Here is a 27,256-nt window from a genome sequence, read left to right as displayed (position 1 = left end):
GCAGTGAGAAGAATGGTATTGAATGGAGTCTTTAGGGACTGACTTACATTTCAAACTCACCTGTAGTGATTTTGTGTGATATTTTGTCCTTTGACAGGCAGAAACACAAGAGCAAAAAAGATGCAAATGACCTTTGTTTACTTGCCTTCCCTCGTAACCCAGATTCTTTTAACAGTGTTCTGACTAGAATGACTTATACTTAAAGCTTCATTTGTATTGCTCTGTTGATGTTCTTATTAATTCGCATAGAAAACACTGCCTCATTTGTGTGATTCATTTAATTCTGTATATCTCTCTCCCCCACTCCTTGATTGTGCAGCATACCTCTTTAGGACAAAGACTGCCCTTTCTTAACACCAGGAAACTACCTTGTTGCTTAGGTGTTGCTGTAACTGAAAACCATGGGTTGGGTTGGGTTGGTATTTTTTTTAGTTTAGAAATATCCTCCCCTTCCACTCAGACCACCAGGGAGCCTTCTAGCAGTGAAATGGATTACAAGTATTAACCTAAACTCTATATTTTGCAGTATTTGAAGAAGTTTCTGGACTATAACAGTTGGCTGCAAATTTCCCATGGAAATAAGGAGTCATATAAATACATCATAACATTGGAGACACTTTTGAATGGCCATATAAGCAGAACTCTTTTTAAAAAAGCTTCTGTTTTTTTAAATGCATGTGGAAACAGTACCCTCACTGTAGAGAAATGTGCATCTCCCAGAAAGAAGTGAATACCTAGGGAGATTTAGCTGGCTTACAGTAGTAATAAACCTGTGACTCCTCATTGACACACCACTATACAGACCTCCACCAATCCCTCCTCTTGAAAACAAACAGCATTTGCATTTGTAGAAATAGACACAAAGTATAATCAAAATGCAGCTACTCTTGCCTCTATCAAGTATACACGTAACATTAAGACATTTGTCTTAAAATTAGAAAGGCTGCTTAGAATGCAGCAATGCACAGTAATAATTTCCTTCTCTTTTTTCCTTCTATCACACTTGTAATCATATCACAACCATTTTTCTGTTAATAACATGTTTACATTTAACTTCATACCAGCCCCTCCTTTAAATGAAAATTCTAGGTGCTCACTTGTTCATATTTTGAAACTGAGTGAGTCTGGGCTCTCACAAAGAACATGCTGCTGCTGAGATCCTCTTGAACTCAGCCAAATAGAAATAAATTTAAATTTGTAATTATTTCTTTGGTTTTAATTGGAAGTAATTTTAAAAAACTTGCTACAACATTTTTTTAATGAATTTTTGGCTTCTTTGGTGAATACACCCCTCGAAAAAAAATTCTTTCCTATGCTGATGAAATCAGATACTTTCCCTTTGCATAACTACAGCACCTCTCAATTTCACAATGACTGAGATGCTGAAACAAGAGTTTCACCACGAGGCCTAACAGTAATTGGTTACAAGTTCATTAGTTATGACCTGTTCCCTGAGTACAGATGAACTCTTAGGGTTTTTTTGTTTCTCCCAGGGTCTGACCAGCAATACAAGTAGTACCTCAAAATGCATTCATTTAAGTTTCTTCACTTTTAGTAGATTGTTAGCCATTCCAAAGAGGTTAACAAAGCATATCTATTTTATATATATATACGCATATATATAAAACATATTATGAGCACAAGTTCAAAAGGATGCCACAGCTGCAACTAGCTTTTTCATCCTATGGATTTTGTTTTAGTAAGAAAGGGAGCTAGGGGGCGTCTCATAGAGTCAAGCTACCATGTTCATTTCAGTGAAGTTTGACTTTCCTTTCAATCAACTTCTACTGTCATAATCAACATTTCCAATTTGCCATTATACGGGCTAAAGGGCTAGGGAACTGCATTTCCCTGACAACTGCCGCTGAAGAAAATGCATCTTTTGCTAGTGCCACACTCAAAACATACAAGATGGTTTGGGTTTGTTTTCTCTGAAGCTTGTAATTTCATCAAACAGATCCCTCATCACATGACCTCTGTGCATATCTCTGCTAGTTTGTTTTTCTGTTTTAGTTGATAACCTATCATGCATATAACCCATAAACTTTGGTTAAGATCTCTCTATTCCACTTATGCTACAAGGAGAGTAAGGTTTACCAACAAAGTAAACTATGTTAGGGTATAGATCTTGGAAAATAATTGTTGCAGATCAAAACTTGGCCTTGTGGGAGGCATATGGGAATTTTCTTTCCAGCTCTCGCCATGCCAATGTTTCTTCTAGAAGATTTCTCCTTTTCAAGACACCTAGTTCTGTTATCCTAGACCATCCTAATATGAAGAGGGCCTGCAATATTTAATTTTAATTAGCCAAGATGACCTTTGATTTCGTAGTAGTTTAGCATGCTGTTGTTCAAATGAGTAATTGGAAGCCACCATAAAAGCAACCAGCAGTGTCTGCATGTAACAAAAACCCAACAAGTAATGCTTAGTTCCACCAGTGCACCTCAGGGATATAACTGACTCATTCACACAGCATTTGACAGTAATGCCAAGTATGAACTCTGTCCAAAATAGAGGTATCGATAGTAGGGTTTTTTCACTTTGGAAATGACAAAAAATTTACACAACTCATCAGGAAAAAGATAAATTTCCATATGGGCTATGAAGAGGTTTTTTTATAGTATATTTTTTTTACATAGGAAGAAAGAAAAAACAGGTGTATTTACTCTGGAATTTAAATGAAAGAACAAAACAGTGCTATCGATAGCTTTTCATATTGTTAAATTTTAACAAGTAATCTTTAGTTATTTTTCTTACATCTGACATATCAACCCTAGCTGAAGAGAAATGGAAAGGTATAGAACTAGCTATATTATCTGATACTGATACATTATTTTTCAATTATTTGTTTACTGGGTTTTCTCTCATGCACTGTATACAAACAATTTGAAACCAAATACAGAAAAGCAACAAAGGGCATACAAAGTTACATATGAGTTAATTTTGGTTTTAAAAGTTTATTTGCTTGGCATAGATGAAAACTTTACCTTTTTCATGATTAGCCAAGCAAACAGAAACTTAACGACATTCTTTGACTTTAGATAAATGGCAGCAAGATATATTAATGCCATTCAGAGTAAAGATACTGAAAAAATACATTCCAGGTTATGGGTTTTCAGCATAATACATACAGCTTAAGTACCATTCAACAGAAACCTCACTGTGTAAAGCCCATATTTTAAATAGACAGCTCAGGCAAATATAAAGACCTTCAGCAACAGGTCTTGACTGCATTGCTGGAAGATGAATCTTAATTATCACCTCCACATAAAGCCACCAGGATGTTTTCATAATCCCCTTTGAGTTCATCCTGTCAATTTAAGGACAAAAAAACAGTTGTCAGGATAATGGTCTCAAGTGAAATAAGTTTCAGTAAGCATTCAACATACATGTAACGAACAACAGTCCTTCACCTAAATATATTAATCACTTGATAACACATGTGTTACCTACACACTAAGCTTGAACTGAGTACCTGCACTGTGATACAAACCTATTTTTTAACATATAAAGTTATTTATATGACCTATAAATAAAGACATGCATTTCCAGAATGGACCAGAGGTAGATAAGGCTAATGAAAATCCTAGGAATCTCATGGCATAAATAAACTACAGAAGATTTCTATCCAACAAGGAGCTTAAACTTTTCTTCTCTAAAGTGAAAATGCCTTCCTTGACCTGTAATGTCCAATTATTAATATTAAAACAATATAAAAATTGTATCTAGGATTATGTCAAACACAGGCCACTTGTATGGTGATATTTGATTCACCATGGGATCACTTATTCAACTTGGAAAAGGTGGATAATATGCATTAAGGCCTGCACCCTTCAAGAAGATATTTTCTGTTAGTTTAAGTCATTCACTTAAGTCAGGCCAAATAAATGTTAAATTAGCAAGGTATTTGCAGCAGTACCTCCAATGCTAAAAAGCAATAGCCAGTTGCATCAAATATCTCCCAATAAAGCTGTTAGTGCAATCACCTCCAGTCTCCAGATATGTAGCATATGTCTGCCCAGGTACAGGAGCTTGGGAATACTGTAGACTCCATTCAGCTCTTGGCTTCTACTGTAAGGTGATATCCTGAGACATACCACTACTAACAAATTTCTACAGCTTTCATGACAAAAATGTTGCCCCAGAAAATGGATTTATTGTACAAGTATGTGGATCATCAGGAACATGAGTTACTTAGCTACAATGAGCTATTCAGCATGAACTTCTGACTGAGGAACAGAAGCATTAACAAATCCTTACTGGGCTTCCAAAACACTTTCGTTGTTTTGCATTTCATATGTCGCCTGAGAGAAAACCTACCATAATGGCTTGGCGGAGAGAGATGCCATACAGTCTCTTGTAATAACCTTTGATCTCATTCATATCCACTTCATGACGTGAAACCATGATTCTGATGAGCTCTTTGTGCCGTGTCCCAAAGCCCTGTTAAAAGAAAAAAAAAAAAAAAACACAAAGAGAAAAGGAAAAGGGGAAAAAATTTTTAAAAAAGAGGCTAATTATGTTACTGAAACATCTTAAATCAAGGTTCATGCATCAGACTTCTTTGAGGGTGAACAGAGCCCACATCTTATTCCTTTCACATCTCTCAGAGATCTTTTTATATCCCCTTTCTGTCCTTCCACTCCCTATAAGCACAATTCACTTCTGACAGGCTACCTCCATTCCTGGTTGGTTTTGTGGTTTTGGTGGGTTTTTTGTTTGGTTGGGTTTTTTCCCCCCACATTCCTCGTAGCTGTTTCCTAAAAAAAAAGTCATGTCCTTCACTGTGCTTGCTAGACAGCAGAGACAACCTAGACTTTTATAATTCACTGCCTTTATTATTTTCTTAATAGTGTGATTAACTGTATTTTCATAATGTTTCACTCAATTTTTCACGTGCTACTCCTAATTGTCACAGGAGTTATTAAAACACCTGCATGCTAGACTGTTTCAAGACCTCCACTGAGACTGGAACCTCACTCAGCTGAGGTTCCAGTTTGCCAGAAGGACCATAAATATCTTGTCAAAGATTAGGCTTCTAGAAGGTCCTTGTCCAGGATCTGTAATTGCTTTCCTATTTACTTTTCACAAATATTTTTGTGGGTTTGTAAGTGAGAAATGTTCCAGTTAGCTTTCTGTCACTGTCTGGAGTAAAAGATGTGTGGATGGACAGACGTCTTCATGAACATGCTATACCAGACAGCTCCTTCTACGGAAAGACACTCAGAAGTTTCCATGGAAGAAACAGAAGAGCTAGAAATACACTGAATTTCCTCCTGTGGTCCATTTTTATCACACAAAGGGCTTAGAGAGCTCTAGTTAGCTTGTTATTTTTCAGCTTACAAAGCATTCCATGTTTTTACAAAGAGAAATTCTTTCTTTAGGTTACCTTCATCGCCAAGTGGAGTTTCTCAGCAAAGAAAGCTGGCTTGCTTGTGGCACACTTCACTGTAATGAAACCATGAGATAAGGTCACATCTGTTATACACATAACAAGTAACAAAAAGAAAAAAGACTGGAAAGCAAACACTTTAAAAGCAGTCTGTGTTCCTACCAGCATATTCTATTTATCTACTTCTTTATTATCTGTCTTCAAAATATAGAAGTAGCAGTTCCTTTCCTCTGTCTATTCAGAGAGCAATTCAGTCAGGGGAGAAAAGTTACTATAAAGACAAGACTGTTTTCCCTAGTTTACTGTCACAAAATCAAGAAAGATGTTGCAGTTCCCAAGAAAAAAAGTGAAAACATTTGTGCCTTCTACAGCAGAGCTGGAGGTTGCAATCTGATGTTTTGTAAAAAAGTTATACTAAGTACTTGCCCTCCACTGCTGATATTAGAATGGATCTAATGGGACTCATTCTTCTATCCAGAATACACTTGAGTTGATACAAATGCTGAGAACAAGATGGGTGTCTGGGTCCTAATTCTATCCCTGGTCCACTAGTAAGAGTGACTTCAGTGAGTCACTGCTTTGCATTACTGTTCATGAGGAATCTTAATTAAGCATCTTAATACACACCTTTATCACAAAGGTTATAAGAATATTTTCTTGAACAGAAGTGCAGAATGACATTCATTTTATTTTTAATAATCATATTATAAAGATCTTTGAAAAACAAAATTTAGAGAAGAGCGGGTTTGTTGGTGGTTTTTTTAAGGCAGGTTTAAAACTATCAGATTTTTTTAATATACAAATTGTGCCTGTTCCGACAGCTCTTTTTGGCATATTGACTTCTTGTAAAGGTATTCCTATGGTGATGACACATCTTTTCTCCCTAAAAGATCTTTCTACATATTGGGAGAGCTATTTCTACTCATTCATCAACTTTAACTGACTCTAAATAACTCAGTTAAATCACTATGCTCAGACTGGATTTTCCAAAGTATTATTTAGCAAGTTGAAGCAGAGTAAGCCTAAAATGGTTTCCTATTAGAGGAAGTATGGCAGAAGTAAAAGGTAGTTTTTCCTACAGTTAGTACATATACTAGGTTACAATTTGTAGAACCACTTACCAAGGGCAGTCAGGCAGTTCTCGATATCACCTTTCAGCTCCAAATCCAGTACCTTGTTCATATCATGTTTGCTGTATTTGGTGTACTTCTGAAAAACTAAATAAGGGAAGAAAAATCAGTGAATAGTGATGAAAAAGATAGTATTCTCCCTGCATTTCCTTTGCTTGATTCTTCCCTTACTACTGCAGCAGTGCACACAGGTGACTGATTGTAGGCCATATTTCTCATTTTTTCAGCCAGCACAGTGTAAAGAGCAGTGTTACTGCATGGACTAGGTGGAGTCAGTGTAAGGAATGGGACTTTGTTAGGATGACAGGGTTCATGTACCCATTGGTAAGGAAAGGGGTGTTCCAACAACTCTGCTGGAGCCTGTGACATCAGGTGATACCCCTCTATGCAGGGCAAACTGGCTGAAAAGCAAGATCATATTGGGGAGCATTTAGAACCCCTGCCACACTGATCCCTTGGCTTTGTGGTCACTAGTCATGTGGGATTTCATGGAAATAGTTTCCTTAACTACCTAAATTATATTGCCTATCACAAATACAAAAAAAAAAGCTGACAACTGCATGCTTAGTCAGCAAGCATGTCCAGTTACAAAGACCTTTGTAGCAGTAAGAGTCATGTCTGATTATCATCATGTCATGATAATCTATATCTTCTCAGTTCATAAGCAGTCCATACTCAAAAAGTATTCCATTGAAACACAAAGTTTTATCCAACATACCTCTTCGGAGATGTGGGTAGCTTCTTGCAGTAAGAACAGTAACAAAAACATTAATATCTGTTCCTTTCTTTTTCTCTCCTGCTTCATACAAGGCCTGTCAAAGAAAAGAAAGTAGTAAGGTTAACATCAGTATAGTAAAACCCAAACAGAAACACTGTACTTCTGAAGCTACCAGCCAAAGGTAGGCCATTGCTTGGTCGTAATTAATTCTGGGCCTTGACAAAATCCATAACAAAACACAACCTTAGAGTAACTCTAGCTCTACCCATACTTCATACTTCACTTATGTCATAATAGTACCTAGAGAACACTATGCAGCTAGAAAACATTTTCTGACATTTTACAATTATCATTTAGCTCCACTGGGTACATTACATTCTAGAATGAATATATTTTTCATATATCATGATATGTTTACAGTCTGCATAGGAGTTAGGACTAATAGGCTTTCTTTAAAAAAAACCAACAAAATTATGTCTGGTATTAATGGGACAATTGTGAAGGAGAATACTACACATGAAGTCTTTCCAGAACTGACTTTAATGGAAATCAAGAATCAAAGCAGTCTCCTTTTTCCTCACCTCCTCATACCTCTCTAGAAGTAATAATTATAAAGACCTTCACACAGCAGCAAAGAAGATTTAACAGCACTTTCTCTGCACCAAGAGTAATAGCACTGAATTTCTGAACTTGGAGTATTAATTTATTGACATTTCATATCTAGGGCTGATGACAAAACTCCTGATGTAGCAGGAATACAAAGCAGAACTGCTCAATGGCCTTTTCGTGGTGCGATTTTTTTTTTTTAAATAAATGTAAAGCAAATCTACATTTAAATTGTAAGTGATGTAAAATTTTCTAGGTGAAAACTCAGGAAAGACTGCTAATGCTTCCCAAGATTTTATCAATACTAATCACGTTAATGGTGGAAAAAATAAGGGAAAGATCAGTTGTTTATTTTAGAAGTATTCAGAAAATCACTGAGATTTACCCAATAATCTTGAAACATTCATCACTGTAAAGCAATAACTATAGCTAACGTACTGCAGAGCTCACACTGGTCAAGGTACAGGAGCAGGCTCTGCACATACATCAGTACACCCTTGTCTCTCATTTCAAGAGCCCTGTTACAAACAAAAGGAAGATTGTGTCTAACTTATCTAGTTGACCTCTCCTTCAAAAGGTCTTCACACTTTACATGAACTAGAAGAGGTCTTGTAGAAATGTTTCTGAAGCTAGATATTAGGGTGAAGATTTAATTTCCTTCAGATAGTGATGATTATGTGAACTTCATAAAATAGTATCTGCTCAGAAAAGATTGCTATATAGCATACAGATCTGTTAGGTCTCCAATGCAAAAAATTCAGGTAGACCAGGGGTCCTCAAACTTTTTATCCAGGGGGCCGGCACACGGATGCAGTGGCAGGCAGCCATCTGCAGCTGCTTGGTTTCCCCCCCCAACCCCTGGCGGGGGCGGGGGGGTCTGTAAATAGCGGGGGCTGGATTGAGGACCCTGGGGGGCCGTATCCGGCCAGCGGGGTGTAGTTTGAAGACCCCCGAGGTAGAATATCTGCAGCCAGAATTTTAATCTCAATTAAATCAGATGAAGAAGCCCTGCAGTGCAAAGTATGATCTTACCCTGGCATCACTGTCAGCAAGTTCATCATTCACATAAGAATCTTCACTTCGGTCAGCCTATATAAATAAATAAAAATTTCACTGGTATTCAGTTCACCAAAATGCAGCATTTTCTGCCCTACCATTCTCATACATAACTTACACACATAATTGCAGACACATAACAGTTATGTCAATCATTCTGTGAATAAATTTGTTGTATTTGTAATCAGTCAGAGCTCAGACCTGCAAGGCCATCAACACTTTATTTTGGAAGTCCTACATTAAAATCCAGGGGAAATATTGTTTCTTAATGTGAAGTTCAGGCTTAGAAACTCTGATTTGCTCCCTGATGACCATTCAATAGACTCAAGCTGATTTGAAACAAAACCCAAAACCAAAACCATGCACATGGTTGTATCAAAAGCATGTACAAGGTTTAAATACATGTACTCAATCACAGAATTAAATATTTATACATTTTAAAAGGGTCTTTTTATTGGGCATCTCCCGTGTTTAAAGTCATCTGCTTTTGAACACAAATTCACAAAACAGTTTGTCCACTTGTTCGCTTCCTGCCTCTGTCCCATTTTGTAACTACTAGAAACATATCTTAACAGCAAGACAAAAGGTTTACTTCTCTAATTGTAAGCATTTGTTCTGTTTCTATTTCTAGTCAGTTGACATGACACCGGTTTCCAAGTGCTTAAAGGCAGTTCCCACAAAAAAAAGCATAACTAACAAACACAGTTTTTTAAAATGCATATCTCATTATAACTTAAGAACAATTTCATATGGTCTGAGATATGTAAGTAAAAAATAATGCAAAGAAATAAATATTACCTAAATCTTTATTGTGTGTCTTTCTCAAAAACTCTTAACACTGATTTTTCATAAGAGATAATACCACTCAAAATGCTTAAGCATAGCATACCTTGGCCAGAGCAACCAAAGCTTTCTGAAAGTCTCCAGATGTGTCAGAGATAATATCTTGTGTTAGATCTCTCTTCAACACTGAAATCGAAAGAAAAAGGATTCATAGTCTGTTTTAAAGTTATCAACTAGATGACCTTCAAAGGTCCCTTCCAAGCCAAACCATTCTATAATTCTATGATTTTTACATCCTTTTCTTAATTTCCCACTTAAATATGCCCATTAGACAGGCAGTTTTCTTATTTCTCTCATTTAGCTTCAAGAGAAGGGGTAGTATATTTGTTACATGTCCTCTAATCCCTGAGATATGCTATGAAATTGGAGTTTAAACCCAAAATCTGCTGAAAAAGTTCTTTGAAGTCTTGCGGGTGGCATTGGCTTGGGCTCTTGCTTGTGAGGCACAAAAAAACTTGAAACTTCCTGAGTCATTTCTCTTTCATTCTTACTTCTTATATTTATCAACACTGAACTCAATCATAAAACTCTTCTGAAGAAATCAATTTGGGTGGAAGATATTGATTTGGGCTGTATTTGAATGGAAATCTCATGGAAAATGTAGCTCATTCTCAGAAAACATGGTTTAATTAGACCACACTGACTGACTGCAGTGACCTCTACATATGTGACATGCTACATTACATTTTAGCTATCTCTTCAAAGATTTCCACACACCCCACCACCCCTTTAGTTCACTGGTTGCACCTACTGCTATTACCTGTGTTGCTAACTCAAGCACCACAGAACTTTTTTTCCAAGACTAGTGAAATCTTAAGTTAGCCAAGGCTTAGTTAGAAGAGGGAAAAGGCAGCTGGGTTTTGCTTGTATCCTAGAAAGCATCTAAATGCATGGCCCATTCCATAAGACATCTGCAGCTCTGATGGTGGTGATGTGCCTTCCCAAACAGAAGTCTTGGGAATCTACATAGGTCCAAAAAAAGTCAGGATTACTTTCCTCCCCTACAGCTCTCAATTTTATGTGAAGCTTCACTTGCATCCTACAAGGTCTCAGCTTCCTATATTAAGAAGCGATGCTATGACTATATTGTCTCTACAACAGAGTTGTACCATTAATACTTCTTTTTGCTCTGAATTACCTTCCTTGTAGTATCTACTGGCTTCTCTGATCTCTCTATTGTTTCTTGAGGCCAGAATTTCAATTAAGGTATCTTCATCAGTTCCAAGGCCCTGATAGGAGTGATTGAATTTTTAGAAATGTTATTTGATAAAGCAAACAAGATTTAGAACAGATCTAAAATGAAAGTCAGACTTGGCTTTGAAAGCACCACATGGAACAAGAAATAAAAGTGAGAAACCTTGTGCTTGCACACAATATTGTTCTTTCAGCTCTTTTGGAATTAATTTTTTATTACATATAATGTCACTGATAACCAAAAGAAGGGCTATGTTGCAGCACTATCCAAACTAGCCAGCTGCAACAAGACTTTTACCACCCCCTACCAGGTTAACTTCATTAAGCAGTTCCTGCACCTTGCCCCAGCACAGCCACCAATCCCCCCGCAAGGTTTCAAAAGTTCATCTACTGTCCCTGCTGTTTCTTCATCCTTTTCAGGCCAGTCCACCCTGCTTCTTGCTTCTGCATTCTTCTTTCTCTGGGCTCCTCTTCCAACCAGGCTCTTCTCATCCGGGCCCCCTCCTTCTCCCGGGGCCTCTCCTTGTCTCCCCTACACCCAGGGTGCTCTGTCTCCTCCCTCTGCCTCTTCCAGGTCTCTCTTCCTCCAGTACTCCTCTTCCATACCCCTTAGAGCTATTTAACTACTTAGCAGGAACCAGCCACAGCTGCACATTATCCATGTCAGCCAACCCACGCCCCTGAAGCCAGCCCACAGCTGTATATTATCAATGTTAATTAACCTGCCTTCATCCCTCTGTAATTCCTTTACAGGGTTAAAAGGGCCAAGCATTACACAGAGAAGATAGGATTTTAAAATATATGAAGAAAAATACCCCCTTCCCCTTTCTCTTATCTAAACATATATGTAAACACTATGGCTTTCTATCACTATATCAGCAATCAGTTTTCACAAGTCAGAGAGTTCATTCTCACAAAAGAATCTCCTCCAACCCTGAAATTCAGCAGATTGATGAGTTTTGTTCTCAGAACCCAAATACCAGTACAGATTTATTTTACAAAATGGGATTAAAATGAAGACAATATATGAGCTTTGAAATCCAAGTCCAATGTCATTTACAGGTCCTGATAATTATTTATGCTCTTTAGGAAAGCTTCTGCAGAAGTTTTTACCTTACCTTCATAGAAGCTCTTAATTCTTCAGCATCAAACTGAGCTGGAGTTTTGAGCAAAGCCACAACAACATCTTCCAGGTGGCTTTTCAGAACTTTTTTCAAGGCTTCTTCCAGACTCTGAGAGGAAGAATGTAAAACAGACTAAGCTAGTGAATCATAAAATGCTGCTGTTCAGGTACAGTCCAAATGAGCCTGATTTCTCATGAATCTTAGTGTACATCATTCCTTTAGCTACTGGAAAGAACTATGAAGCCCAACCTGAAACTTTTGATTTGTCACCTTTATGTTAATCGTTTTTCAGTAAGTATTCAGGAGTGCTTTCACACTTGCAGTTCAGCCACATTCATCCATTTACAGTATCAGAAGACTCAAAATAGGCTGTTTTTATGTTAAAAGAAGGTAATACTATATTGCTGTTATGATTATGACTGAGTTACTTATCTGGATACATATTAATTCATCCATTTATCACATAAAGGACAGAATTGGCAGTGGAAACTATGTGGATGTAGTGTAATACCACCCTACCCAAAACTGCAAGTCCTGACAGTTAAGATTTGGTCTATATACTAATTTGACCTAATTTTAAGTTAAAAAAAGGAAAAAACCCTAATTATTCTGTCTCCTATCTGGAGATGCTCAGTACTCTGTTTTGTTACGTTAAAAGTTACAACCCTATTCCCCACCAAGTATATGTTCAGGTTGTGGCTCTAAGAGTGAAAAAGTCAACCTGCTTTGTCAGGATACCTAAGGCAACAAGATTATTTAAGAAGCAAACACTATGTCCTTAGTTAGTTCTGTTCTGTTCTTGACAGTGTGTCAAGGTATTAATAATCTAACAGCATTAGTCTCCCTGTGTCTTTGAAATTGTGTTATAATTTAGGTGTTTAAAAAATATAACTGCAAGGCTGCAGCTTCCTCTGAGGACAGAGAGGGCTGTGAAAACCACAAGTGAAGTTTCCTGAATAAAAACAGGAAATCTAGGCTAAAATATTAGACTTATTTTCTAAGTTGGTCTTTAAAAGTTACACTCAAAGGAATCACTTTCCAAGGAGCAAATGTTCAGTAACTCTGGTATGGCAACAGTGCAATTATAATTTCAGTTTAGAGTTACAGGTTCAACTGGAGAAAACTTGTTACAGAGAAAAGTAAGAGCAATCAAAACCTTTTCCAGAAATATGTAGTAATTTCCAAGCTTCTCATTTTCAGGGACTACCAGTTTTACCCATCAGTAGAACACTGACTCCTGTATACCCATCCCTGTGCCAGTGTTGGTATACTTGTGGAACAGCATTATGATCCTACAACTTTCCTATCCTATTTAGTGTTCTATCTGGACTTAAACATTTGGAGAGATGTCTCCAAGTTCCCTTCTCCATCCCTTCCTTTCTCTCAGTGGACTGTCTCCCAGGTGGTAGTAAAATCTCTGCATTCCCAATGATTTAGTGATTCAAAGGATCTCTAGGGCGTTCAAAAACCTAGAAAGACAGAATTTCCAATTTTTTCTTTTTATTTCAAAATAGTGGCCATCATATTCAAAGGCTCAGCACCAACAATATAGTTACAGGGTATTATTCTGTGATGATTTTCACAAAATAGAGAAGGCAGAAGACTAGCTTTTTGTTCTATGAAACTGAAGCTGTATGTACCATCTGAACTAGGAGCAACATTGATATTCTGGGTGTAAATTTAAGCTTGGCTTGAATATACTTTACCTTTCCTTTAGCCTGCTGATAGGCAGCTTTGATCTGCTGACGCTGAGCATTTGTTCTTTTAGTCAAGATGTCAATGATAGTGGCTTCATCCACACCTGTGAGTCACCAAACAACAAAATATTTAATAATATATTGGAAATAATTGTAGTGGTGCCTAGTGCATCATTTAGCCAAATACTAGTATTTTTTATTATTATTTGCTTTATGTCATTTTTTTTTCTTGGCTCACTGAAGTTTAACCAAGGAAAAGTCATAACAATCCACTGATTTACGTTTAGTGATATAGTGAAGAAATATAAAAAAAAAAAAAGATTCCCATAGAACACAGAAACCTATGTTTCTACAATTTCATACAGAAAGTCTTAAAGTGTTCTGAGTGCAGAACCTATATTAGAGAATAACTAAAAAAAAAAAAAAAAATTAAAATTAAACGTCAAACTCATTTTGTCTCAGTAAGCCAAACAGAAAAAGGTTTCAAAGTACAGGCAAAGTGCCAAATGTGAATTTCATTAAAAGAGAGAAGTGCAATAGAAGCATACAGTACGTTAGCATATTCACTGCCTTTTGCAGGGATTTTATGGAAATCAGATCAAAAAGTATTAGTATGGTATGTCATAACATTTTTTTATTCTCTAGAAATTAATGTTTTACAACCTTTCCTTCAATATATTAGAGAACTTTAATGTAGTATTAAGTAACACAACATCAGGATATCAAAGAGTTGAGATTCTTTACCAAGTGATACAATTTAATGTATTGCCAATCTTTTAAAAGCAAAGGCATCTCTCCTTCTTGCCATTGCCTCTCATTCTGATATTCTGTTCAGGACTATTCTCAAAATTTCCTAAGGAAGAGTCCTAATATAGCAGGTTAAATATTTATTTCTCTTACCCTTTACAGTAATAGCTTTGTCCAAAGCAACAACATCAGCTGATGGATCAAAGTTAGGGTATGACTGAATTCCAGGGCCACCTTTTGAACTTTTCTGTAGAGGAAGGGGATAATAATAATAACAATAATAATAAATAATTTTTTAAAAAATTTGCTTATTCCAAAGATTATTTTTGCAAAGAAACAGTTTTAGAAGCCTAAATAAACCATGTATATGGGATTGTCTATTATAGGACTATCAAGGAATATACACAATTTTATAACTACAGAGAACTAAAGACTCAGTAATGAATATGCATTGGATCTATTCTATTCATACCTCTTGTATTAAGCAGTAAATGCTTCATATATTGTTTTAGGTACCTGAAGACCTATTTCTCAGAATAACATGGATACCATAGAAAAATACTTCTTAACTGTCATGTTAGGCCATTATGTCCAAATTTTAAAGGTTTTAAACCCACAATTAAATCCTACAGGCACTTCCAGTAAAGTGCTACTAATTTCTTTGCTCATATCATGTGAATTGACTGTGCATCACATTAAAAGACTTCTCAGTTGACTCATATCTAAGGCTACAAGCACTTCTTGCATGTAAGATCTTGAAGAGTTCAAGCCTAATCCTATGAGGAAGTGGAAAACTGTTACCCAACTTCTTTGAAACTTGAGACGTAAGCCACACTTTCTTCACAGGCATTATCTACTGGCTACCTTTGGTGAATCCACTCCTAGATGGGCACTCCCATCTAAAGGGCTCTGGGACTAACTAGCAGTGATGAATTCCACTACGTGACAGATTATGTGGCTTGCCCTAAATCAGCAACAAGACAAATCAAGTCACTGGTAGGACCTACAACCCAACATCGCTACCTTATCAATGTCTACTTCTCTTACAGAAGCTATAAAAAAGCCCAAAGGTTCTTTGATATATATATAAATTTCCCATTGGTAGGATACATGGTGAGATTTTTTTATTTAAAAAAAAAAAACGAACAGTAGTTTAGCTACACTTTTTCTGAATCACCTATACTTTCTCCTATTTCAACAACTCACCATTTATTTTCTTTAAAATCCTTTGCCACTAAAGTTAAATAGCACAAGAAAAATGGCAACATCCAATGGATACATGTTTTACTTCTTCATTCTACATTGAATTTTGTACACTTCTAACACCCAATAATGAAATATTCCACTCCTTAAATATTATATCACTGGGACTTGTAAGAGAGCAGAGGGACTGCATACTTAAAAAGGTATCTTGCATACTTTTGAAAAAAATCACTGTGACTTTGTGATAAGCAAACAGAAGAACGGGACTTCTTCACTGCCTCTTTCCCAGGCATACCAGGTTAGTCTTTGTATACTGGTTTCCATGACAAACTTATCTACTAGCAATAAAAATCTGTAACCACCACAACCAGAACGACTCAGGAACCTGGTAGTGCAAGGGTGATAGTATGGTGCAGCCAAAGGTTTATGCACAAAACATTGTGAAGTCAAAATTACAAAATCCACAAAGGTATAGAGCAAACTATTTACTGAAATTTCCACCATATGTTCAATATTTTTTTTCAAGATGAAAGTTCTTTCAGGATCTCCTGGGACTTCACAGTGTATCACTTTATCTTCGCCAACAGTCATTTTAGTATCGATCAGCTTCATTATCATGACAACTCCACATAATCCTAGTGCAGTAACTCTTGACTTCTCACCACCATAAGCCTCCCTTCAGTAGTGGTCTCCTGAGTTGTTTTATTACATACCATGACTCTTTCCACTCTAAGTATGACACATATAATAGGAACACTAGAACATATACTAGTGACTTTAGTTCCTCCTTTACATTCCTGGGCTCCAGCTCATGGCTTCCTCTACCCCAGCCTAAGAGTCACTGGTTTTCACAAGTTTGTCATCTGGACGTGTTCTTACACATTCGCACACCTGTACATCAGATTACTACTTTAAGGAGGATGACTTGACTCAATTAGTGATTGTCTGCTGAGAATTACAATTTCATTACAGTAACTAGTTCTGCCTAGGAATTGATAACTAAACTGATATGTGTAAATAAGAGTAACTTTTCATCTGATAGCAGACTTCCTAGGTTATTAGATTACATAATATTACACGCCGCAACAAAATTGAGTTCCTGTTCTAATCGACTGGAATTTTGCCATTGTTTATCCTCCCTTTGAGTATATGAAAGGCATTTGGTAGCTTATGCCTTTAAATAATTTCTAAATGTACTTGAAAATAAGCATGATGCTCTCTAAAAGGTGATAATACTTACAATACATTCCTGCTCTTGATTTTCCATGAACCATGCCTGTTTCAGAAATTCTGACACCATAGCCATGTTGACAGAGTTTCTGGGAAGAGATATCAAGTTACAAGCCATTTTTGATCCAGTTACAAACCATTTTTCATCACTTTCAGCACTAGTGCAACTCAAGGTTTCCCACTCTCAAAATCCTTTTTCTTGAACTATGATATTCAGGGCCAAGCAGTCACTGGCTTGCGCTATCAGAAGCAGGTAACTTTTACATTTGGCAGGTGGTGCAATGCTCCACAACTGCGTGCTCAGTCCTACACCCTTAGCTACTTGCGGAATTTTTAGATTAGAAGTAGAACAGTAAACTAGTTGGACTATTTGCTTATTTACTATGTCAACACCTAAACATTATCATGGAGTTACAAAAGGAAGTTACCAGAAACAAATTAAAGTCTGTCTTTCCCCATTAGTTAAGGTACCAGCTATGCCCATTTAGCTTACTGAATATTTGATTCTGTTAAAATTCAGTGGTAAACAAGTATTGTTGTCTGATAACTTACTGAGGTTGGAGCTCTTGTGTGTTATGTTAAGACAAAATATTCCCTTGTTAAATATACTCTCATGTAATTTCTTTGACTAGCTCCTCCCTAAGGAAGATGAATACAATCAGACACTTTCACCTAAACTGTTCCTTCTTTCTTACATAATACCTCCAATTTCCACAAAAGAATATATTACCCATTTAAGAAGGGAGAAAAAAAAAACTCAGCCTTTTATCACCAAAATTACATTCAGTCTAGTTTTTCCATATTATACCATACAGAACAGGAAAAAAGACTAATGGTGTGATTTGATATTGAGAACCCAAAAACAGTGAATAGGCTGCTTTATAACAACTTTGGTGTGAGGAATATTCTGTTTGCTAAAAGAAACAGTGAGGCAACAGAGAGAATAATGTTTTATCAAATAAAGTTTTTCTGGTCTGCTCAAAATATTTTTTTTTCCTCCAAACTTCCATAGCAAACTCTAAGGAAGGGTTCGTTTTAGAGCATACATATAAACAATAAAGACAATGGTGCTGGGTAAACCATAGTGTCTTTGAATCTACTGTGAAGAGACAAGATGTTATTTGTGGTCTTGGGGTACAGATCACATAATATAGATCATATACATGAGCATGAAAAAATATGTTGCTTATGCTGCAAACACACTTGCTTTACTTATGCCCTGTGTCCCAAAGAAAGGGCAATGAGAAGTCCTTTAAAACAAAACATGCCTAGGATCAAGCAGTGTAGTTGCAGCCTGGCTGCTTCTTTCCCTCATAGCAAAACTGTAAAATTTATTTCCACATTCAGCTGCCAACAAAGTGACACCTATCTCCCGTGGCCTGGCTGCTTCTTTCCCTCATAGCAAAACTGTAAAATTTATTTCCACATTCAGCTGCCAACAAAATGACACCTTTCTCCCATGGCCCTCATCCAGCACTCCTGCCCACCTCCACACCTCTCCAAGGCAGAAACCACCTACACCCCCTCCTACCCAGGAAACCCTTGCTTTTGTGCCCTTCCCTCAACCCTGAGGGCACAAAGTTCAGCTCTGCCTGTGCTGCTAGAAAAACTGAAACTGGATCCTAATCTGTGTTTGTATGTTACTTAAAGTAGGTCTCATCTGGGTGAATTATGGTCAGAATATTGTGTTGGTTTTAAGAACCAACCCTTAGGCACATGTCATTTAATGAGTAGCAGAAAAGCAACTTAAATTGCAATTAGAAACCAACAGGTTTTTATTAAGCTATTACAGTGACTCCCTTAACCTTCTTGTATGGACAGTGTATGATAAGTGTATGATGCTAGACAAAGTTCTATAGTATCTAAGGGTCTGCTGCGTTTTATAACAGCACACATGAAGGCCATATGCAGTTGGATGAAAACATTTTAGTCTCCATACTAGGTGCACCAAGTCACCAACAGTGACATGCACAGATATGTCTGCCAGCTAATAGATGCATAGTCTGTAATTGTTTAAAGCTAAAAAGCAAGATTCAGTCTTACAGCACCAGATCTGAGACGAGCTGGAACCAAAACTGCATTTTGGTTGCTAGAGGAACACTTCTGAGGAAGAGCTCTAGAGAGAACTGCTAACATCCCCATTACATTTGCCTGTCCCAGCCCCCACCCCTCACACCTAGCACTAGAGGCTTTGCTATTCTTGGGGATGACTAGACCAGAAGGCTGCAAGCCTACACTAAATTGGGTGTATTAAGCCTCTAAACCTTTATGTCTATCCTAATTTACATTACAATAAAATAATTCTATGCCTTAAAATCTAAGTCTTTTTTCCCTCCTTATAAAATAAAGACACTTCGACATGTAGATCAATCTATTTCCATCTAGTAAAGAAGCAGCACAATTTTTACAGAAGTCAAAGTAGGCAATGGCTTTTGAGAGGGGCTAAAAACCTTATGCTGCTTGAATTGAACCAGAAAGTTAAGAAAGCACTTACATACAAAATTGTTTGCCTGCTTTATAAAAAACTATGGCTAATAAGAAAAAATAAGATTGTAATCTAGGAAGACAGCCAGTTCCCACCCAATAAAGTCAAGGTCTTTTCCAGGGTTTTGACCCATGCCACTCTAAAATACAAGCAGCTCATGTAAACAGTACCAAGATCCAGGAGTGATAAATTCAGTCAGAATATTATTTTTGTTTAGTATGAAAAGGACTGTAAGAACTGATGCTTTCTGCCATATATTTTCCTCTATTTTTGAACTCAGAACAAAACCTATGAACAGGAAAAGAAAAAAGAAAAAAATATATGTGCCTACAAAGTGGTGCAAACAGAAGGTACCACAGAAAAGTGTGAAACTTCTTTCTGGTTACTCCATACAAAATACCTATTTGATAGCTATACTGTTTAAGAAAATATGGGCCAGGCCAGGCCAGGCCATGTGTCCCACTTCCCAAACTGATGCATGTAGATATCCCATTTAAAAGGAAAGAGGATCAAGAACTTAAAATTTCTTATTTTGAAAAATACTGTGTATCATTCCCAGTTGGAATGCTCAACATTGCAACTGGAATAAAAAATCAATCAGAGATCAAGACTAAAAGCTCTGACTGTTGCTTTGCGATAATTATTGCTTTCTGTCCGGCTCTCAGTCCCCAGAAGAAGCATCCTTGAATGGGGCATATGTAAATCTTTAAAACTTTTGAGAAAATACATACTATTTATTGAAAAAACTTGAAGACACAAACTAGACTTTTACACTGCAGTCTGTGTCAAACAACATAATTTCTTCATGCTTATTTAGTCATATCATGAACCATATCAGATGTATCATCTCTGGTTACTGTCCAATGCTAGTTACCAGGATCTTGTTGTAAATTAAGGTCATTACAGCCTGTAAGAAAAACAGGCAGTAGAACTAACACAATGATTAATTTTACAGTGGAAAGTCTACTGAATATGAATGAAAATGTCAGAGAGAAAAACAATCTCATCCTTGGAAAATTCAGTGGAAAGTTTTAGCAGAGCAAACCCCACATGACACAGCCTTTCCTTACTTGGTTTTGCCTAAATTTTTGGTCACAAAACCAGGCTTTTGCTCTTATGTTTCTAAGAGATTGCTTTGCTTAATTTTCATGAGTTTCCTGAGCAAAGACCCCTCTACAGTCCCAAAACAGCAAACTATTGTTGAAGAAACAACAGATGTTTGTTTCCTTTTTTTAAGTTTCCGTACAAAGTACAGGAACTCCAGTTTTACTGCAGATTTTTACAGCTGGCTACTACAAGGGCAAAGAGAAAACATAGGAAACAGTCAGCTCCAAGTAAGTTTTCTTTTATTCTTTTAAGCTTTTCTCTTTTTTTCCCAGTTGCTGACATGCAAAAAATAAAAGCAGTAGTTTTCCAAGCTATTCCATCTACACAAAATGTTTCAAAACTGAAAGAATGTCCCCTGCCCACACTTATCTTTTCCCTTGTAAGCAAATCCAGCCCACAGAAAATTGCACCAGGTTACCTGACAAATTCAGTATATTAAAGTTTGTCGGATCTACAGAGAACAGCAAAGAAGTAAAGAAACTTACCTTGTTCCTCACAAAGACAACTTTTCAGGGCAGCGCAGCCAGAAGTAAGAGACTAGAGGTTTGTTGATGCTTTTATAGCGCAGCGAGGGAGACCCCACCTAGCAACGAGCGTGTTTCCTCAGCCCCAGCAACCATCTGCTCTTGCAGCAGCTACATCTGGGTGCTGTCCAAAACACAGAACCACACAAAAAAACCCAGTCATTGCAAAACTATGTGCTGGAGAAAGCAGGACCAGATTTCAGAAGGCAAAAAGCAACAAACGAGCACGCTGTTGTAGCTCTCCTCCCCTGCCATGGCCACATCTCTCACTATAGTAAATTGTCATACAACTTTCTGGATTGTGAAACTAAAATGTTAAAAAACTAAACTTTAGTTACTCCATATTTTGACATGTCAGAGTGAATATATTCACTTCAAAGTGATTATATTAAGACAAAATGTGGAGAAGAGTCAATGCAGCTTTCAAGCTTCACTGAGCTCTGGTGGCTGTTAGCTCTGCTTCTTCTACACATAAGCCCATGGCAGAAACGTTCAGGATTAAGACATGTCTGAAACTTAGTATCGATTTTTTTTGTTGGTTTTTTTATTTTATTTTTTACAAGAACCCCCTGGCAACTGGCAGACTTAATAAAAGGGCAATAACTGACACCTACATAATCAGAAAGAGGTTGAAACATTCAGCTTAAACTCTGAAGTTCAAAGTGAGAGTGGTTTGCACAAGATGAGGGAGCTTGCCAGCCTGCTAGAAGCAGTTTTCTGCAAGCACTTCCTCACCAAGCCAGCCAAGCATACTTTCGAGAGCACGTCCGGCACAGCAGCACACAGCGTATCACTAACATCTCAGGTTGTCCTGGAACATGTTGCCCAGTGAAGAAATACCACTTGCTGAACTAGGAGCATTTGCAACTAGCAGATAGGCCTCCTAGCTGGCTGTCATGCTGCTTTCTGCTGAGCTGGACCTGCAGCAACACACTGGCACCTCCAGAATGAGGAAGTCTGGCTGATCTGCCTCTCATGAACACATATGAAATGCAGTCTCCCCTTGAAACCCAAGTGTAGCAATTAATGAAATGGGAGAAAGGGGAACAGACTCTTGGGTAGCATTAGAAGGGACACTCCAAATTCCTCAGACAGGCATCACTGCATACACAATCCAGCACTGCTTACACATTACTCTATCTAAAATACCTCTGTAGAAACTCTTGGGGCCCTAAAAACATCCCCCCAACTGGGTTTGGTGGCAGGTGCCAGGGGTAAGCTTGGGATCAGCACAGCCAAAGGTGTCACCATGCCACTGGGCCAAGGGAAGAGCTCCCAGCAGTGTTTTAGGAGGCCAGGCCACCCCAGCCCTGGGACCTGCCTTCAGCTGTGGCCCCAGCACTTGTTCCCCACCCCAGCCACTGCCCCACTGCCTTGCAGCCAGGCTGGGGCGGCCTGTTGGAAATGTGCGGGGCCCAAGCTGTGGACTGGTGTCAGGTCCCTTCCTATCCCTATCTTCAGCCCCAGAGAGGTGCCCCATGCCTGGGGCTGGAGCTGCTCCTGGTATCCCTCAGCTGTCCTGCTCCTGCTGGGGAGGTGGGACAGGAAACTGACCCCCTCCCGCAACCCTGGCACTCAAATTGCTCCCAGGTTCCCTGCCCCTCTGACAGCAATTTTCCCCTGCACATTGTTCTTTCCTTTTCTCCTGCACATTTCACATGTTATTTGACAAAGGTATTTCAGATATTTTCAGTAAGCTGAATAATTGAAGGGGCCTATCAGCTGCCAGTGGTACTGTGAGCAAGCTGTCAGGTTGTATTTGGCTTTGTTTATCTAATTATGCTGTGTGAAGTTCAGATTATTCCTGCCCTCCTGACATTCTCCATGTCAGTATGACACTACCAGTCTTATTTCACTGGTTTCAGGTGCTTGCCAAACCCTCTCTTTACAGGTTTTATCTGGGACTGTTTCCCTTGTCTATTAATGAGCATGGCTAATTACAATATTTTTGTACTGAAAAGCTGGACATCTGTGCATACCCCTGGTGCACCTAGCTGTCTTCTGAAGTACTGAAGTAATCTAGAAAGCTGGTTACACAGGCTCGGGGCATCTTTTTGAGTTTTCGGCTTTTCTTAGTAAAGAAAATAGCTCAACAACATGTACTGCAGGCCTATAAGGGTAGGAATTAGTGTGTTTCAAATATTTAGTAAGACACTTTTCTATGTCAACTCTTTTCTTTGGTATGCTTTCTCAATAATTGGACTATTATTCCGTTTTCATCACAGTAGGTTTTCACCTCTTTTTTTTATTGTATTGTCTTTCAGGCCTGTGTTCCTACTTTCAGAGTGATCTGTCATGAAGCCATTGTTACAGCTCATTGCAGGAGCTGTTGGTGTTTGCTTTTCTTCCTTCTAAACGGGTGGAGAGATGTTGACTCATTGGCTTTCTGTAGCTGGAGTGAGTCACCATCTGAGCTAGAGGGCTTCTTTGTACAAAATGCTTACACTTTAAAAAAGCAATGTAATTGGAGGGAACTTTAGTGTTTATTGTCAAGTTTTTAACTGTGACTCCATCATTTGTTTCATAAAGTTATAACAGTTTGTGTACTGTCTGTTGTTGACCTGTTACTGTTTATTCAGAAGTGACAAAACATGTAGCTACTGCTGTAATATAGATGAGACAAAAAGTAATATTTCTTCTTTACTTTTATACTCAATGTGGAATCTCTCAGAGTATCACTATTTTGACACAATAGTCAACATAACATGGAATACAGTTGCTGCCTAGAGAAACGGAAATGTTCAGTAAAAATAGAAAAGAAAAGACGTCACTTTTGGTAAACTGTCAGATTTGGCCTTGCCAAATATTTCTCTTGAGACTGCTGATAACAGCTCAAGTGAGCAGTTGAAGATTCTGCAAGCAATTCATCCTACACAAGATGTCAGCAAAATGAGGCAGGAGTTTTACAGGTTGAAAGATCAGCAGCCCTTACATCTATTTCAGAGGCTGATGCCTCCCCTGATGTAGCTCTGTGTTTGTTCTACCTGGGATGCTATAAAAAAGACTTAAATTTGGGGGTATTTGAGCGAGGACCATTCTACCCACATTCAGCCAAGGAACCCCATTTTATAGGTGACCTTCAGATTACCTATGAGATAAACATTGAGTGGAAAATGATGCTAACAAATTGCACTGTTATGAAATAGCATTATCTTGCAGGAGCTTTAAAATGTACTAAGTCAGTCAATAAATCATAAACCAGAGCTCTGCCTATTTTCCACGACAGTCATACATTTTGAGTCAGCTGATAGCAAGCCAGAGCCACCTGGAATCTGCCTTTCACCTTTTGCACCTTGTGACTTCATTTATCTTTGGTAGCTTTTATCCACATCCTACAAAACTGAGGAGAAACACATTACTTCATTTCCTTAGATAGCCAGGTCCTTCAGGGTAACTAGCTGTACTCAGATTTCAAGTACAGAGACAAGAGACAGTGATATAGATGATATAGACCTAAGAGCATGTAATGTCACCGCTGTATGAGATACAACAGTCCTACCAAAGACAATAATACTTCCAGCAAGATGTTCCAGAGCAAACCAAGTACTTCTTCCACTAACACATATTTACTAATTCCTGTTTTAGGAAGCCTATCTCAGGCACATTATTCAGAAAAACATTTTTTCTCCTTACTGAAGTATAGTGCCTGCTCAGATCTTCATCTCTTCCTGTCACATTACAACAAATTAGATTTCAATTCCAGTCGAAACAGCTATGCTGTCAGTTCATCTGTACCTAATCTTCATGATTCTAGATGGTCTGTCTAGAGCTCGGTTGTAATCACCAGTATCCCCGTGAACCTGTACCATGGGCTGGGTGGCACAGAACTTCAAATCTAGACACACAACTTCTTTTTTAGTTTCATGCTTTAAGAAAAAAAAAAATGTTCATAAAACATGTAATCAAAACTGTGTAATATCTTTTATGCCTTCTCTGTTAAAGGATTTATTTTCATTAATGTGTTATTTCCCATTCAGGTTCTGCTTCAGCTGCAGACCTCTTTGAAAGCTTGCAAATAGGGAAAAGATTGGACAGCATGCATTTGTGTCTTGATACTAAGTCAAAATAGTTCATAAATATTTTTAAGGAATTTTATAACTGGGTTTAATTGTATTTGGCTTTGCACCACACTAAATATTTATCATTCACCTCTCTCATCGTGGATTGGCCAATATTTTGTTAGTGCCTCATGAAATACTAAATTGGCATTGATCCTCTGGGAACAGGAGCTACATGCTTTAATCAAACATGCACTTGCTTCTATAATTAGCTCTAAAATTTAATATTCGCTTAGTTGCAGTAAATACCTTTCTGTAGCTCTATAGATTTCTAGATGTATAAAGGGATTTTCTGAGTCTCATGGTAAACCAAAGCTTGGCTATCCAGAAGATACAAAATGTGAGTGAACTGGCCCCTACATAAAGAAATAAAAATAGAATGCTGTACTAGAAACAGGCAGAAGAGTTTTGTGTGAAGTCATGTCAAAATGCTATAATTTTAGGAACTAGAAATCTCATTCAGCTGAACTGAGCTCGTTTTGTCACTCATTTTAATGGAGCGAGGAATGCATCTCAAGGATGCAGAATGAGAAATGCTGCCAGAATCTTTTTCAACTTGCCAGACTGCCTTCTGTGCATAAGCCCTGACTCTGCTATGGTTGTGTGCCAAAGTAATTTATATGAGGAAAATCTGGACCTTCTAGGAAGCCTCTAGGAAAAAAGCTTTGAAAACCCTGGTTTACACAAATTCTGCCCCAAATCACAGTAGAGCAAAACAGACCCCTAAAATGACAAGATTGTGACAAAAACAGTAAATCACTGGGAAAGGTATAACTCAGTGCATATGCAGGGGATAAGACAAAGAAATAGGAATGCACAGGCTTTTTACAGACTTATGTAGTATAATGCTAATTAGAGGGTGTATATTATAACAGAAGTGGCATTCAACACAAATAACAGAGCTTTACTTTAAACAAGTGAACAATTTATGGCTGTTGTAGAAAGGTTAATGCCTTTAATGGAGAAAAGTCTTTTGAACATTGAGAAACAAAAACCAAACCAAACCCAAAACAGGAGAGCTGGTGCTGTGTCACAACTGAGCTTCAGAGGAGTGGAAGATGACTGCTGTTCTTGTGTCTTGTAAAACAAAAGTTTTACTCTGGACTGGGCTGTTTCGAGGCTGTTGCTGCTTGGAAAGAAGTACTACGTAGAGCACAATGGATGACGTGGTGCAAGTCATAGTTATTCATGACAAATTTTAAAGGGTTTAAGCTTGTTTCAAAGAGAAGAAACTTCAAGGCATGTTTGTATTTGTTGTAATTTGTCCCATTATAGATCTTCCTAAAGGTACATAACTCAGAGCTTGATTTGCATCTGAGTTTCCTCAAAAGGGAAAGGAACAGATGTGACATTTCAAATGTGTCCCAATTCTATACTACAGTAAATTATCTATCTCTGGAACTGCTACAAGGTTTTCAAGAGAATCACAGTGATTTGGAATATACAAAGAGGAACATGAGATTCCTGGCCCTAGAAATTTACCTTTTCATAATTATGCATGAAATATTATTGATAACAAAATACCAGAGGCCAGAATGCAATAGTGAGTCTCAAGATGATGGTGATTTAAGAAAAAGATGTATATGTAACTGATTACTAAACGGATTTTTGAAGAATGCTTTAAGTAAAAATGTAAAGAAGATTTGTCAGGTAAAGATTCTTCCTAACATAAGAGTAGCAAGAACACCAGCCAAAACAAAAGTACGGAAAAGAAAGATCTGAAGATGTCTGTGGCACAGCCAACCTGTTTTATTGTTTGTTTAATAGCTAGCACAGTCAGGTCCTAGCTCAGTACTGGGGCTACTGCACACCCCATAAAAGACTAAGTAAAGCAAGAAACATTATGGTGAATATTAAAAAATTAAAGTAGAAACCTAAAGTAACATAATTAAATATGACTTGGAGTCAGGACTTTTTCTGTTTTGCCAGTTTCTTTTTTTTAGCAGTAGTTGTAGTGCTAATTCTATGCCATACATCTTTTTATTGTTATTTAAAAAAAATCTGGAAACAGAAATTGTCAAAAATGGTTTTATTTTTATAAGGTGGGAATTTTTTACAATCAGACACCCTCAGTGGTTCAGGTGGTTGCTTTTCTCTTCATTTTTTCTCCTTTTCCATTCTTTCTTTTTTTTCCTCTGTAGC

General features: G+C 37.6%; 1 protein-coding gene across 1 annotated transcript; it reads right to left on the bottom strand.

Moving 5' to 3' along the window:
* Nucleotides 1-1,925: 1,925 nt before the first annotated feature.
* Nucleotides 1,926-21,173, bottom strand: ANXA1 (annexin A1). Its single transcript, XM_056325169.1, has 13 exons — nucleotides 21,018-21,173; nucleotides 16,951-17,029; nucleotides 14,661-14,754; nucleotides 13,770-13,864; nucleotides 12,058-12,171; nucleotides 10,884-10,974; nucleotides 9,792-9,871; nucleotides 8,879-8,935; nucleotides 7,241-7,334; nucleotides 6,514-6,609; nucleotides 5,390-5,448; nucleotides 4,321-4,443; nucleotides 1,926-3,310 (listed from the first exon to the last, which is right to left on the bottom strand). Exons 2-13 carry the CDS (start codon nucleotides 17,014-17,016, stop codon nucleotides 3,251-3,253), a joined length of 1,029 nt encoding a protein of 342 aa, XP_056181144.1. The 5' UTR covers nucleotides 17,017-17,029; nucleotides 21,018-21,173; the 3' UTR covers nucleotides 1,926-3,250.
* Nucleotides 21,174-27,256: the final 6,083 nt, after the last annotated feature.

This window comes from Falco biarmicus, chromosome Z, assembly GCF_023638135.1.
Source record: "Falco biarmicus isolate bFalBia1 chromosome Z, bFalBia1.pri, whole genome shotgun sequence".
Classification (NCBI taxonomy): Eukaryota; Metazoa; Chordata; class Aves; order Falconiformes; family Falconidae; genus Falco; species Falco biarmicus.
The sequence above is the reverse complement of the archived record's forward strand: the minus strand, read 5'-3'. Positions and strand labels throughout refer to the sequence as shown.

What these genes read in the sequence shown, in the direction of transcription:
- ANXA1 (XM_056325169.1), bottom strand. Translation starts at nt 17,016, where the DNA reads ATGGCTATGGTGTCAGAATTTCTGAAACAGGCATGGTTCATGGAAAAT. An exon ending in CAAAGCTATTACTGTAAAGG is followed by an intron (nt 13,865 to 14,660) that starts GTAAGAGAAATA and finishes GGTGACTCACAG; the next exon opens with GTGTGGATGAAGCCACTATC. An exon ending in ATCAGCAGGCTAAAGGAAAG is followed by an intron (nt 12,172 to 13,769) that starts GTAAAGTATATT and finishes TCTTCCTCTCAG; the next exon opens with AGTCTGGAAGAAGCCTTGAA.